This window comes from Impatiens glandulifera, chromosome 8, assembly GCF_907164915.1.
Source record: "Impatiens glandulifera chromosome 8, dImpGla2.1, whole genome shotgun sequence".
NCBI lineage: Eukaryota > Viridiplantae > Streptophyta > Magnoliopsida > Ericales > Balsaminaceae > Impatiens > Impatiens glandulifera.
Window position 1 is genome coordinate 12,208,113 of NC_061869.1, and position 14,332 is coordinate 12,222,444.

Below are 14,332 nucleotides of genomic sequence, written 5' to 3' on the forward strand. Positions count from 1 at the left end.
ATGACCAGCATCCAAAATCCACTCTTCTCCCCACTTATAGACTTTAAAGCAATGGTTTGGTTATGAATACAGCAAAGTCAGTCACATGTACTTAGATTTTGTTTTAACTATTTCAATATTAACTTATTATTTAATAATATTTATAAATAAATAAAAAGTAATAAATTTAACTATTGAATTTCAACAAATTTAAAGTTTTAACGAAATATTTTCTGAAATTCGTAGACAATATCCTCATTTTGCTGTCATTTTAAGATAAAATCTCGTTTTTGTATAACTTTAACAATAAGGAGACTTAAGTCGTGAGATTTAAAAGAAAATGTCTGGAATCTCTATTAACCACTATAAATAGTCTCAATTTCACAATTCGATGATTAAAAAATTCTATCTCGATCAAATCCTCAAATCACCCATTATTTAGAGTTTTGTTTCCTATTTTTTTTTTTTTTTTTTTTTTGGTATATAGATGAATAAATACCAACATTAAAATGAATCTTCTACACAAATTCATTGGTAAAAATGAGATTCTCATTATTCTATTTTATATATAAAAAATATAAAACAGAAGCTTTATATAATAAAAACTGGCCTGGCCGGAGAAACTTGTTGCGTCTTTTTCTCAAATCTGGATTTGCCGTCTCTCTCCATCTCTCTCTCTCTCTCTCTCGATCTCTCTCAATTGTTGATCGCCATGGAAGGAGGTGGAACACTATCGGAGCTGTATCATAGTTCCAAAAGATTGCTTATCCGAACCAGAGACGGTCTAGAAAGGCTTGAACGTCTTGAATTCTCATCAAATGCCATCGATTCTCCCGATCTCTCTACCGCCATCAGAAAAGATATCACTCAGATCCAGTCCTTATGTGTCGAGATGGACCGCTTGTGGAGTTCCATCGCCGCCAAATCTCAGCGAGATCTATGGAAAAGGTCATATATAATCGTTTTCTTCATCTTATTTGCAGTTACAATCAAATTCCATATACCTACTTTAGCTAGTTAATCAAGCCTCTCTAAATACATGTAATTTTGATGAATTGCCAATTTAGCTACAATTTTTTCTCATAATGCAGAAAGGTAGAACAAGTTGCTGAAGAGGCTGATTCAATTAGAGAAAGTTTGGATAGATATTTAGTTAGGAATGAAAAACGAGTTCAAGAAGTTAAAGATAGGGCTGAACTTCTTGGAAGAGCTGTATGTATTTGAGATGTTCATACTGTTCTGTTTAAATTGTATTGTTTTATTAGTTATTAGAGATGGTATTGTGTTTCAGAATGGAGAATCGTCTCATATTTTGAGGATATTTGACGAAGAGGCGCAAGCTATGCAATCGGCTCGTAACTCGTCTAGGATGCTGGAAGAATCGTATGCTACTGGAGTTGCTGTTCTCGCCCAATATGCTGGCCAAAGAGAGCGGTTAAAGGTATTTTTTTTTTGTAGAATCTGGTTATGAAAATCCATCCTTTTGTATTGTTTTAAACTGGGCATGGTTATGTAAATGCATCATGAGAGAATTAACTTGTCTTTGAGCAAAAAGGAAGAAAGGAAGAAAGGGGATTTGGGTTGTATGAATCTTATTCATAGTTTGGATGACCATCTCTAAAAGCAAATGTGGCTTCTTGGACGGAGAAGGGCAACAAAATCCTTGAGGTGTTATGTTTGATGATGGAATTGGAATTAGAATTTTAATCATGGGATTACAATTCCGAAGAAGGAATGATGAAACTGAACTTAAGATATCATATGAGATTGAAATTATAATTCGAATTCCAAAACCTTATTCTAGGTCATCAAACAAACAATGGATTTTGAATTGAACCCTCAATTATGATTCCAATTCCATCGTAACTAAGGCTATGTTTTTTTTTGGGAAATAAAAGGAGAACTAACATGACACCCCACAGGTATGGTCCCTCGTTTAAACTCAAAACGATTCCAGATGTGTGTTTAGAAACAATGGAATGGCAATTCCAAAGTGGGGATGATGAAAATGAAACTTCAAAATTATATACATTATTCAATTCAATTTGTTTACATTTTTTTCATTTTACACTTTTTTATCTTGAAGAAGCTAACACGACCCCATAGTCATAACTCTCCAATTTAAAGTGTTCAGCTTAAAGTGCTCTTCGTGAGAATCAAACTTGAAACTTTTGGTCTTACAATTCCTTATTTTAAGTCATCAAATTGACATCCAAATCCAATAGCCTAATCTTTCATCTCCCATTTCATCTTATCCATTATATGGAAACTTTGTAGTAATTTGAACTTCTTGTTTGCAGAGAGCACAAAGGAAGGCACTGGATGTGCTGAACACAGTTGGGCTGTCGAATTCATTGTTGAGGCTCATTGAAAAGCGACACCGCGTTGATAGATGGATCAAGTACGTTGGCATGTTCTTCACAATCATCATACTCATTGCATTTTGGAGATGGACTCATTAAAGCCAACTTTGATACACATTCGGCTTTTTATAGCAACTGCATGCATCAAAACAACAGTTGGTTTCAGAATCAGAAGATATCTCAAGTATGCATGCAATTCAATATCATGTGAATTTTAAATCGCTATTCCTTTCTCCTCCTTCTATAAGAAGAACTGTAAATGGAGTTCATGATTAGCAAACCATAATGGATATAGACACTAGTATTTTTGTAATATAGATACTAGTGGATTGCAAATTGTAACTGATGGTTTTGTTTTCATTCTAAAACAACACCATTTCATCTTGTTTTCTCATTTCGATGCGTTTAAAAGACGAGTGTATCCTAATTTAGTCGGTCCTTATTCAGATTCATACACTCATAAGAAAGGTTGAATTGGATAGTCCATGAATTTGACAGTTGATTGTGTTTGCATTACAAGCTTACATGTTTTTTTAATTTTTGCAATTTAGGGTTTATAACTTATAAACCAGTTACGATTTTCGTACCAAATATATATGAAATTTATTGATGATTGTAAGTTACTTTTAATTTCAAATAGGAATTGAAGTAGTAAAAGTCGTACTTAAAAGACGAAAAGTCATATTATCATGATTGTTTTGGATTTTTAAATAAATAAAAAAATTAACTCATAATATGTAGTAACTTAGGTTAAAAAAACAAGTTTTATTGGGAAAATATGGGAAATTGTAATTTACAAAAACAAGATGAAAAAAATATGAGGAATGATAGAGAGCACGACTTTGGGGGAGCGATTCGTACAGCGAAAGTGACATCGCTGTTATACGAAAGTGACATCGTTGTTGTCCCTTTTGTATAACAACGAGGTCTCTTTTGCATAACAGTAATGTCACTTTCGTATAACAGCGAGGTCACTTTCGTTGTATGAGTCGCTCCCCTAAAATCGTGCTCCCAATCATTTTTCAAAAAATGTTATATGCTAAAATGTGGGAATTTTGTAACATTAATATAGAATATTGTTTCAATTTGGTTTAATCTTAATTCTAGTAGTTCTATGTTTCAATTAGGGAAAATATAGGAAATTGTAATTCATGTTTATTTTAATAAATAAAATCTGTTTGTGTTAACAAAAAAGAATTAAAATTTGTGTTGAAGATACAACTGATAATATTTATAAGAATTAAAATAGCATCTCTTATATATTATTATGTGTATATAAAATTAATTATATGAATTTATTTATTTAAACGAGTATATTTATATTTTGTGAGAGATTTAGGTTCACTTATATTTTTTTCTTCATAACCATATAGATTATTAATATATTACTATTAAAAATATATAGTTAAAATAAATTTTAGCATAGAAAATAACAGCTAATCTTTCTTGAACAAGCTATGAAAGCTCTAGGATCAGTCTTAAGAATTTATAATGAACCAACAATTTTGATTTTAAACATACAAATAATCATAACATATAACTAATATATTTTTTAAATATACATATATAAGAAATAATATTTTAGTGTAAATTCTTTAACTATATTACTTAGGGCAAATTACCTAGGCGGTCCTCGAACTATCTCGATCGCTCATTTTTGGCCCTCAAACTAATTTTTGAAACAAATCGCCCCTTCAACTTTTATAAAGGTCATCCGTGCCCTTCCGTCAACTTTTTAGTTAAACCTAACTGTTTATGTTTAAAATATTATTTTTTTATATATTATCTTTAATCTTATATTTCATATTTATATTTATATAATTATTATATATAATATTATATATATATTATTATTATTAAATTTTATATAATTATTAAATCTTTTATATAATAAATAAATAATATATATTATTTATTTTTATCTATATATATATATAATTTATATATATTATCTTTAACTAATTTATATATAATATTTATATAATATATATTTTAAAAAATAATTTAAGTGTTAAAAGTATTTGAGTAGTTAGAAAGTTTCAATTACTTTTAATCTTTCAAATTATTTTGTAAAATATATATTCTATAAATTATATAAATTTATATATATATATATATATATATATATAATTAATGATTAGGGATAATCCATATAATTTATTTTTAAACTTTGTTTTATATATATTAAAAATAATTTATTAAAAATAATTGTAACCTTCTAACTACTCAAATACTTTTAACACTTAAATTATTTTTTAAAATGTATATTATATAAATATTATATATAAATTAGTTAAAGATAATATATATAAATTATATATATATAAATAAAAATAAATAATATATATTATTTATTTATTATATAAAAGATTTAATAATTATATAAAATTTAATAATAATATATATATAATATTATATATAAGCGATTTAATAGTTATATATATAAATATAAAATATAAGACTAAAGATAATATATAAAAAAAATAATATTTTAAATTTAAACAGTTGGATTTGAATGAGCTGACACCCACAGTTGACGGAAGGGGTCCACTTGAAGGGGCGATTTGTTTCAAAAATTAATTTGAGGGCCAAAAGTGAGCGATTGAGATAGTTTGAGGGCCGCTCAGGTAATTTGCCCTATTACTTATTACCTAGACAAATTTACTAAAACCCCTCTAACTTTCCTATTATTATTATTATTATTATCAAATTTAAGAATGAGTAAAGAAATGTAAAATTCATTTCCCTAGTATAAAAGACACCAGTTCAATGGTCAAAATATTATACTTGATAATAGAAAAAAAAAAAAAAAAAAAACTTTGGATGAAAGTTAATTATTACTAAGAATGGAACATTAGAATCACATACAATAACTTTTCCTATTCACATCAATAGCAGCAGCAAGCAATCTTTCAAGTATTAAAATGTTTTATAAATACATAAGTTTCACCAAGGGGATTCAACAATTTATCTCGACAAACCCCGATTTTAACTGGAAGCCATGTTCGTCCTTGTTTAGTCGGCTGTCCAGCTCTGCTCGACTATTTCACGAACCCTTCTGTTGTACTCTCGTTTATTGTCACTGAACATTCGAGCTGCTTCCGAGTTTGCTGGGCTATTTGGATTTGGATCGCAAAGCAGTGACTGCACCAAGAAAAAAACATCAAAATATTGGACAACAATCAATATGTAAAATCAAAAGACAACATTATAACAAGATGGCTCAATTTGTTATCACATTTTATGATGTCCAGGATGGCTCAAGTGACAATAATATTATCTATGAGACTAAAGTCTCAAGTTTGATTTTCACTAAGAACGCTATCTGATTTAAAGGAAACATCATCAAAAGATAACATTATAACAAGGATAAATACCATTGGCTCAATTTGTTATCACATTTTATGATGTCCAGAATGGCTCAAGTGACATCTATGAGACTAATGTTCTAAGGAACCTTTCACTAAGAACGCTATCTGATTTAAAGGCGGACATGCTAACCACCCCAGGAATAAATCCCGGTTTCACAAAATAAAAAATAGATCTTTGGAGAAATCAAGATCATTTACTTACAATGAACCATAGAGATTGTTCACAGTTTTCTACATCATTTTTAGGGTAATACTTTTTTTAGAGAGAAATGGGATAAAAGAAGATATCCTAATATTCAACTCTGCCTAGATTACTGTATCAATGATATAAAGCTCATTTGAATAACCAAATGACCTTGTTTGATGAAGGATACAGAAAATTGGGTTAAAAAAATTAATAAAGAGTATTTTGGTATATAATTTAAATGATTTGATTGATGATAGATTGTTGATTGAATAGTTGGTATATTTGGAACTAATTCCAAATAACCCACACCAAACAAGGCACAAATCTATTGTCATATATTCCTATATTAAAATGAAATCATTTACATTACAAAAGATCCTATTAAGGGATCATCAAATTACAACTTCTGTAGGTGACTCCATTCCATATCATAAAAACACTATACATAAAGACTCATAAAGTAATACCTATACAACCTGCCATTAACTAACTCTTGATTACACCAATCCATAAAATGCAACAAGATTTAAAACCACATAGCCCTCTAAACAATAATAATCGTAAGAGGAAAAAGTTTCATGCAATGATTTAGTAATTGAAGTTCAAGGAGCCAGCATATATAGTAATAGAGAATCATCATTTCTTATTTAAGAAACAAACCTGGATTGAAGTGAGGATAGCTGCCACATCGTATATCGGGCTCCATTGGTTCTGCAATATATCTAAGCAGATGCTCCCATCTGCGTAGACTGGTATATCCAAAACAAAGGTATAAGATAATCCTCAAAATAAATAGGTTAAAGGAGTACAGGGAATATCTCCATTCAGAAGGGACCAAACACGACATAGAAAACATACTGTTTGGATGGAACATTCTGGAGATAAATCGGACTGTTGGTGGTTTGTTTGGGTAATCTTCCGAGAATTGAAGTGTCAACTTAAACGTACCTGCAAATCCAGTGGCGTGTTTGGTTAGAGATGAATTGACATTGGAATAGAGGGAGCAATTCTAATTATTTTGTTTGAGTAAGGACTTAAAAGGAGGAATTGAATTTACAATTAGAATTCAGATAAATTAACATAACAATGTTTTTTTTAGTTTGAATTCAGCTTAAATTAACTATGAATTTCAATTCTTAAACACATTAGTCCATATTCCACATTCATTCCAACCATTCATCCCCTCCCTTTCGTCCTAATTCTTCTTCAGCAGCTAAAATTCCAATAAGAAGCTTCAAATTCCAAACAGCAGCTAAATCTCTTAAGAATTATAATTCTATAATTTTTTCAAACATAAGAATTGCATTGTAATTCAATGTCAATACTTATGGGATTAGAATTAGAATTAGAATTCTAATTCCCCTAATCCAAACATAGACTTAAGGATTTTAACAAGGAGTTGATTATGCCAAAAAAAAGGTTATAAATGAGGAAATGATGATTGGCATAGGAAAAGTACCTGAAGAAATAAGAGCTGCTTTATTAAATAGAAGCTTACAATCTTCAAAGAGGAAAACCTAATATACTTAATAACCATGGCAAATGATCAATGATACTTGATTTAGGATGGTTGGATTTATAGCACAAAAGGAATGGTATTTCAAGGAGCAGAATTCCACATATACGATTACTAGTTTTCCAGTTAAGCCAAAAGAGTTGTTTAAGCATGATCAACTTAGACATGCAACAACACAGTACTAATCAAAATTGACTTAATCAGTCATTTGGAGAGGCTAATGAGCAAATGCATGCATGTGTACATGAAAATTAGTCCTTTCAAATTTCATATGCAAATTCTGACTTTTTATATATGTATTAACCAAGGTGATAACAGTTCACAAGAAACTAAGCTTCCCATTTTCATAACTTTCTAACCTCAGATGAGCCCCAAACCCGCACACTCCTTGCATGATGGCTGCAACTCATTTTGGGTGTAAAATGGCCTTTTCTATGTACCATTCTTTCTTGTAACAAGATGGGTGGAAAATTAAATCATAATGGCCTTATTTGTGTTATATTTGTCTTGTGGACTGATGTGCACAACTTATAGTGTAAATTGGCTTTCTCTATGTTCTGTTCTTACTTGTAACACAAGTTTGAAGGGAATCATATACTCGTACAAGTTCTTATAATAGGGTTTGTCTATGGCTCAAATTGTCTACAAAGAAGGCAAATGGTGCGTTTGATAAAACTGAAAATTAAGTCCTCAATTATGAATACTGAATTTTAAGTACCTAACTTGTCAAGTTACTGCAAAATAAATGTTAAACAGACTAAATGAAAAATGTTCAAATTGGAAGTACATGCTATCCAAATTGATTTGATTAAATGTAGAACTAATGTCGAAAAAATATTTAAAGACTATTTTACCCTTATATAATGACATAACATGATTAATTTTCAGGGGATATAGTCATCTTTTGTACAATCTTACTAGATTACCGAGTTAAGTCATTCATAACTTCATGCGAGTCTATGAACTTTCTCGATTACTATATACTCTTAAAAGCACATAATTCATCCTATGGAACATGATAAAAGCCCACATCTCGTTGTGCGAGTAAATTTTGGCTTGAATTGTATTGTATATAAAACTTTCATATTACCCATTTGCAAAACAAAAGCACACCATCATGACATAAGGCTCAAGAGAAACCCAAAACCCTAATACACTTTTAGCTAAAAACTCACAAGTTACAATGCATCAATAAATGTGTAAAGGTATAGGTCCCTTTTATGAACATTATAAATCCTTGAGAATTTCTAACCACTTCAATAAAGAGATTATTATAGTCAAACCATGGAAGCCAATTCTAACATGTTTATTTATACATGATATGATCAAATAAGATTAACTCAGTCAACTTCACCCAATAAGTACAATCAATCAACATTGAAATTACCTCCGTCCCAGGGTGTATCATCAGGTCTACAAAATCAAAAGACAAAAACGTATAAGAAACAATGAAAAACAATAAATGAAGATGAAAATCGAAGAATAAGTTAAAGAAAGACGAACCCAAATATAACAGCGTTCCATAACATGATGTTGTTATCTTGAGGAGCGCCGCTGATTCCAGCCGGCGGATCTTGTTGCAGCCTCTTGAAATCCCTCATCAATCGTTTCCGAGCTGGTGTCGACATCTCTTCTTCCTCCCTCCCTGAAACCGCGTATATCTCTTCCTAATTTCTCTTGAATTGCATCTTAGAACAAATATTCTGTCTTTATATATAAATAGGAACACGTTTTGATCAGGAAAAGATAAAGAAAAGAGAGAGATCTGAGAGAGAATCTACGAACAGGGCCACCACCATTAAAGAGAGAAGCTTTTTCTCTGCGTTTGCTTTTCCCTTCTCTTCTGGCCTTATGGGTCAACTTTTCTGTCCACGCTTTCGGTGAAATTATTCAGATAAATATTATAGGATTGATATAATCACATGTGACCACACTATATTCTAAAACAGACCTATCATAGTTTCCTTATACAAAACTATATAAAAGGGAATATAGATAAAATAGAAATTTCACATAAAGTGTAGGTATATAAACATAATATTAAGGGTCTAAATTGGAAGGGAAATTTGACAAAATGATCCTAAATACGGGGTTAAATGTGTTGGTGACCAACGCATAAATTAAATTGCGCGGGTGATCACTTGAAAGTTTTTTGACGAAAATACCCCCTTCACGTAACGCGAAGGGAGGATCGTCACGCGAAGGACCCTAATTCTGTATATAAATATTCAAATTTTTTATTTCGTTATTTTTCTTTCTCTTTACTTCGCGTTCTCTCTCGCGCGACGAACGAAACCCCAAACAAACACATCATACAGATCGACGAAGAAAACTTGTTCTAATATAATATGATTTATGTTCTTTTTTCCATTATAGCTTTATTAAATGTTTTTGTGTTCATCTTCAATGCAGGTTGGATGCAGATGAAACCTTAAACGATGAAACCTTAGACCATGATATTTGCAGATGCATGCAGATGAGGTTGTTCTTATTGTTCATCTTGTTAACCTTAACAGGTGGTTTTAGGCACACGCGTTGTTTGATAATTTCGGAAATATCTTAATCGTCTTCATCACAAACAGGATAACATGTCTTCGCATATGCATTCAACAAAGATTCAGTTTTGTAATACCTGTGAACAAGGAAAATAGAACGATTATACAATTGGTTAGATAAATTGAACATGTGAGTTGAATAATACATTGAGCAGAAGTCATAAAAAAACAAATTCCGGTAACGGGCAGCAGCCAGTGCATGCATACAAGAAAGACTAGATACTTCAAATATCCTATAAGTGCACCTCCTGTTTTTTAAATTAATTTAAAATGGGACTCATTATAATGCACAATAAGCTCGAATCGATTAAACGGGGATACAATATGAAATTTGGCATTGTTGAAATGAATTACTTTTATCTTAATAAAAAAAACTCTTATATTCACTTTTTCATTGAGTTTTATTAATTAAATGACTATAATTCATTTTAAAAAAAATTATTAGAAATGACAGATATTATAATATTAATAAATTTAAGATTATAAAATTTATTTTATTATTAACATCCAACCAATTAAAACCATATCAAAATGACATTTTTCAATTTTATTTATGGAGAAAAAATATAAAAAAAATTATTATTAACCAACATCACGTTATTGTTATAATATATCTCAATGCAGAATTTATAAATTGGAAAATAAATATTTATTTTATTATTATAATTTTTTCTTAATTCATACCAAAAAAGGTACAATTTAATTATATATATATTTAATATTGTTTTTTAAAATATAGGTTGACCTACAAAATAATTTCTAATAATGAAGTGAATTGATTACGCTATCGAGTACACAAAACTCATTGAAACATATGTTTTAGTGATAAGCTATGGTATGAATTTGGATATGAATAAATTTTGGATCATAAAAAATTTCTACCGTACAAGTTGATGAGAGAAAAGATACAAGAAAATATGTTAAACCTTATCATGCATGCACAAGTTTAAATTGATAGAATTAAATTGTTGTTACATTTATGTAATTTTAATTTTAATTTTAATGAATTATTAATTTTGTTATATGATTTACTAAATTTGGTTGAAAATACATTATTTTAAGGATTATAGTAATAGGACTAGTCATTCACACCGTGAATATTGAATTACATGAAACAAAACCAAAATGGAGATTCTTTTCTCTATAGAGAACAAATTATTATTATTATTATTATTATATATATATTATATATATATATATATATATATATATATATATATATATATATATATATACTTGTGAAATAACTCAAATTGAAATGCACTTAAACCAATAATAATGAGACGCCCCATTTCGAGGGCCGGCCCTAAGAAGCCCTGAGATTTTGGGCCTTATGCAAATTTAAATTTTGGGCCCCTAAAATAGTAAAAAAATAATAATTTAATTTTAATTAATAAAATAAAATATAAATAATTAATATATTTTAATACGAGACTATAAAAATGATATATAATAGTTATTTTTATAATATATATTTAATATTAAAGGAGAAAAAAGAGGAAAAAATAATATTAATAATATAATATTATTAAATATAAAAAAAATGGGGGCCCTATAAAAGTGGGGGCCATATGCAAGTGCATTGGTTGCCTTACCCCAGGGCCGGCCCTGCCCATTTCTAAAAGTCATGAAATGGACTGCAAACAGAAATGAGAAGAAAAAAAATATTATTTTGATGAACAATCAGTGTCAGACCTGAGATTTCGAGGCTTGAGGCGAGCACAAAACTTGGTGCCCTTAAAGCTTAATATTCATACATATATTTTTTATCGATTTAAATATAATAGTATTTGTAACATGAATTCTAGAAATAAAATATCATCAAAACAATATGTCATAAGTAAATACTAAAACAGAAGATCTGTGTAAATATGTTCAATCTTTGTATCCTTCGTCAGCCAGATAACCAAGTTTCGTCATGGTTCTCTGAGTTTTGAATAAATTACAACAAAAACAGAAGATCTTGTCCATAGAAATAGAGTACACTAATCATTTTCTGTCACTTTTCTCTCACCATTTGTCAATGGTCTCTTATAATGTGATGGATTGAAATGTCTTCCAGTGTTATCAAGAGGAAACAAAATATCATCATATCTTTTAGAACCTCTTTCAATCAAAAAATTCCTTATATTTTGCATTTTGTCCCAATTTTCTGGATCATCAGCATTTAAAGAAAACAAAATCTTTTGATTTATATCTCCATCAGTGTCACTTTTAGGCATACTTACATCGTTCTCATTTTCAGACTGTTTTGGGTCTTTATTGCGAAGTTCATTCAATTCATCATGTTCCCGATCATTCAACTTATCATTGATGTCATTCTGGTTCACTTGCTCTACTATTTGATTGCTTGTGAAATATTTATTAAGGCTTCTTACTTGGTTTTGAATTAAAGCATCTTCCTTTTGTTTTTTCTTTCTTTTTTCTGCCCTAGACAATTGTTTCTTATAGTAGGCATGCTTGATAAAACTCTAAATGCTAATCTGTATTAAAAATTTATAGATTAACCAGCATTCTATAAATCTATGATTAACCACAATGTTGCACTTCTGCTATGCAATAATGCAAGATACAGATTGTGAATCCACCATTCTACCAGACAAGTCCTCAACAACAAAAAATAATCAAGTAAATCGAACCAAAATCTCACCGAAATCGGAGGAAGAACTCTAGTGGGTAGTGGCGTAGTGCCGAGTAAAAAGGCTAGAATGAGCGAAAAAGGCCCAAGAGCTCGGCGAAGGAGACAATCGAGTTTTCTGCTCCGATTCCGGCAAGTTGGAGGATCGACGACGGACTTGGGGTTTGGAGGAAGTGTTTTCTTTTCTTTTTCCAGAATGCTTGTTCTTATGTTTTTTTCATTTTCCTTGATTTTGTTGATAAATGAGAATCGTGCGATTTTTTCTCCAAGTAAGATAGTGTTTTTTATTTTTATTTTTTGAATACAAATTAAATTAGGGTTTATCATTGATAAGTTATCAATTATTATTTATGGGCTTTTTAAAAATAAGCTCATAAACATATCATTATAAATTATTATTTTTTTTAAGATTTTGGTGCCCCAAAAATATTTGGGCATGAGACAATTGCCTCACTTATTACATAGCAGGTCCGGGCCTATGAACAATTATAATATGTCAATAACATTTTAACCTTTCAACTAATATTCTTGAGTTCATATCTTCTAAAGACGTGAATAACATGTGACCTTTATTTTTTCGAAACCAGTATTCTAAGGGCAATAAGAAGATCATTTAATACTAGCTACTATAAATTTTTTATTGTAAATGTAGGAAATCAAACCATCATGTATGGGGATAGTGTGAAACTCTTACCACTTTGTTCGTGCTCTCAATTCAAAATAACATGCAAGATCAATTGATGTGAGGATAAATTGACATATAACTGCAAATATTAGTAAGAAAAAAAAGATCATGATATAAAACTTTGAATACAATGCAATAAGATTGGTTATACAAATATAATAAGTAATAACCCAAGATTTATTTTCTTCTATAATAGAATGTATATGTCGTATGTAATATAGTCTTACCTACAACTTTCACTTGTTGAATACAAAACATTCAGAATTTCTTTTAAAAAAAAATATATATATATACACTGTCTAATGGGTACTGATGTACTATAGAAAAACCAACAGGCGTCCAATTTTTATTTTTTTCAATCTTCAAAATGTATAAATTAGCAAAAATTATAAATCATTACTGAAATCAAGTCATCATTTATTTTCAGTTCCATGATCAACTTCCAAAATATAACAAATTGTCATGTTATGTATATTAAAGAAAGACACACTTGTATACTAGAAAAATATCAAAGACATTTCATGCCTAATCACATCACATCTTCAATAAGAATTCTATATTCTTTTCATTTTGATTCTCTATCTCAATAATAAATATGACCAATACAATTAGATCTTGCCTTAAACACAACCACTGCTTCACAAGTCATATGCTCGTGAGAGACATCTTTTTTTCAAAATCGCTAAAGATGATCTTGTATCCAAAGGCAAAGTCCTCGAGCAAAATTGGTTATACAATTTTATCGAAGCTGATGATGTTCCCCTAAACCAAATTTAAGTCTCTTATTATAACACAAGACAAGTGGTAATGGAAACATTAGCAAGGATGCTAGGGATATACAACTATTTCCTTTATAACATAATGTATTTTTATAAACAAAGTAGATTAGTGGCTATAGGAGGAAATGGCCATGACTGGTCGCTACAAAAGAAAAACAACTTGAAAATGCTTGGGAAAAAAAGGAGACGCCGTTGCCGGGGATCGAACCCGGGTCACCCGCGTGACAGGCGGGAATACTTACCACTATACTACAACGAC

At 29.9% G+C, this 14,332-nt stretch overlaps 2 protein-coding genes and 1 non-coding gene across 3 annotated transcripts; 1 reads left to right on the forward strand and 2 right to left on the reverse strand.

Annotated features, from left to right (window-relative positions):
- LOC124913008 (membrin-11-like) lies at positions 1-2,736 on the forward strand. The gene is made up of 5 exons (XM_047453633.1): positions 1-54; positions 566-927; positions 1,071-1,191; positions 1,271-1,420; positions 2,280-2,736. The coding sequence occupies exons 1-5, from the start codon at positions 1-3 to the stop codon at positions 2,439-2,441; spliced, it is 849 nt and encodes a 282-aa protein (XP_047309589.1). The 3' UTR covers positions 2,442-2,736.
- A 2,430-nt stretch (positions 2,737-5,166) lies between these two features.
- LOC124912429 (ubiquitin-conjugating enzyme E2 2) lies at positions 5,167-9,173 on the reverse strand. Its single transcript, XM_047453046.1, has 5 exons — positions 8,920-9,173; positions 8,804-8,829; positions 6,759-6,848; positions 6,561-6,649; positions 5,167-5,486 (listed from the first exon to the last, which is right to left on the reverse strand). Exons 1-5 carry the CDS (start codon positions 9,042-9,044, stop codon positions 5,358-5,360), a joined length of 459 nt encoding a protein of 152 aa, XP_047309002.1. The 5' UTR covers positions 9,045-9,173; the 3' UTR covers positions 5,167-5,357.
- A 5,087-nt stretch (positions 9,174-14,260) lies between these two features.
- TRNAD-GUC lies at positions 14,261-14,332 on the reverse strand. Its single transcript has one exon. It is a non-coding gene; the product is annotated as a tRNA-Asp (tRNA).

What these genes read in the sequence shown, in the direction of transcription:
- LOC124913008 (XM_047453633.1), top strand. Translation starts at nt 1, where the DNA reads ATGACCAGCATCCAAAATCCACTCTTCTCCCCACTTATAGACTTTAAA. An exon ending in TTATAGACTTTAAAGCAATG is followed by an intron (nt 55 to 565) that starts GTTTGGTTATGA and finishes AATATAAAACAG; the next exon opens with AAGCTTTATATAATAAAAAC. An exon ending in CAGCGAGATCTATGGAAAAG is followed by an intron (nt 928 to 1,070) that starts GTCATATATAAT and finishes CTCATAATGCAG; the next exon opens with AAAGGTAGAACAAGTTGCTG.
- LOC124912429 (XM_047453046.1), bottom strand. Translation starts at nt 9,044, where the DNA reads ATGTCGACACCAGCTCGGAAACGATTGATGAGGGATTTCAAGAGGCTG. An exon ending in TGATACACCCTGGGACGGAG is followed by an intron (nt 6,849 to 8,803) that starts GTAATTTCAATG and finishes CTGGATTTGCAG; the next exon opens with GTACGTTTAAGTTGACACTT. An exon ending in CTATCCTCACTTCAATCCAG is followed by an intron (nt 5,487 to 6,560) that starts GTTTGTTTCTTA and finishes TTCTTGGTGCAG; the next exon opens with TCACTGCTTTGCGATCCAAA.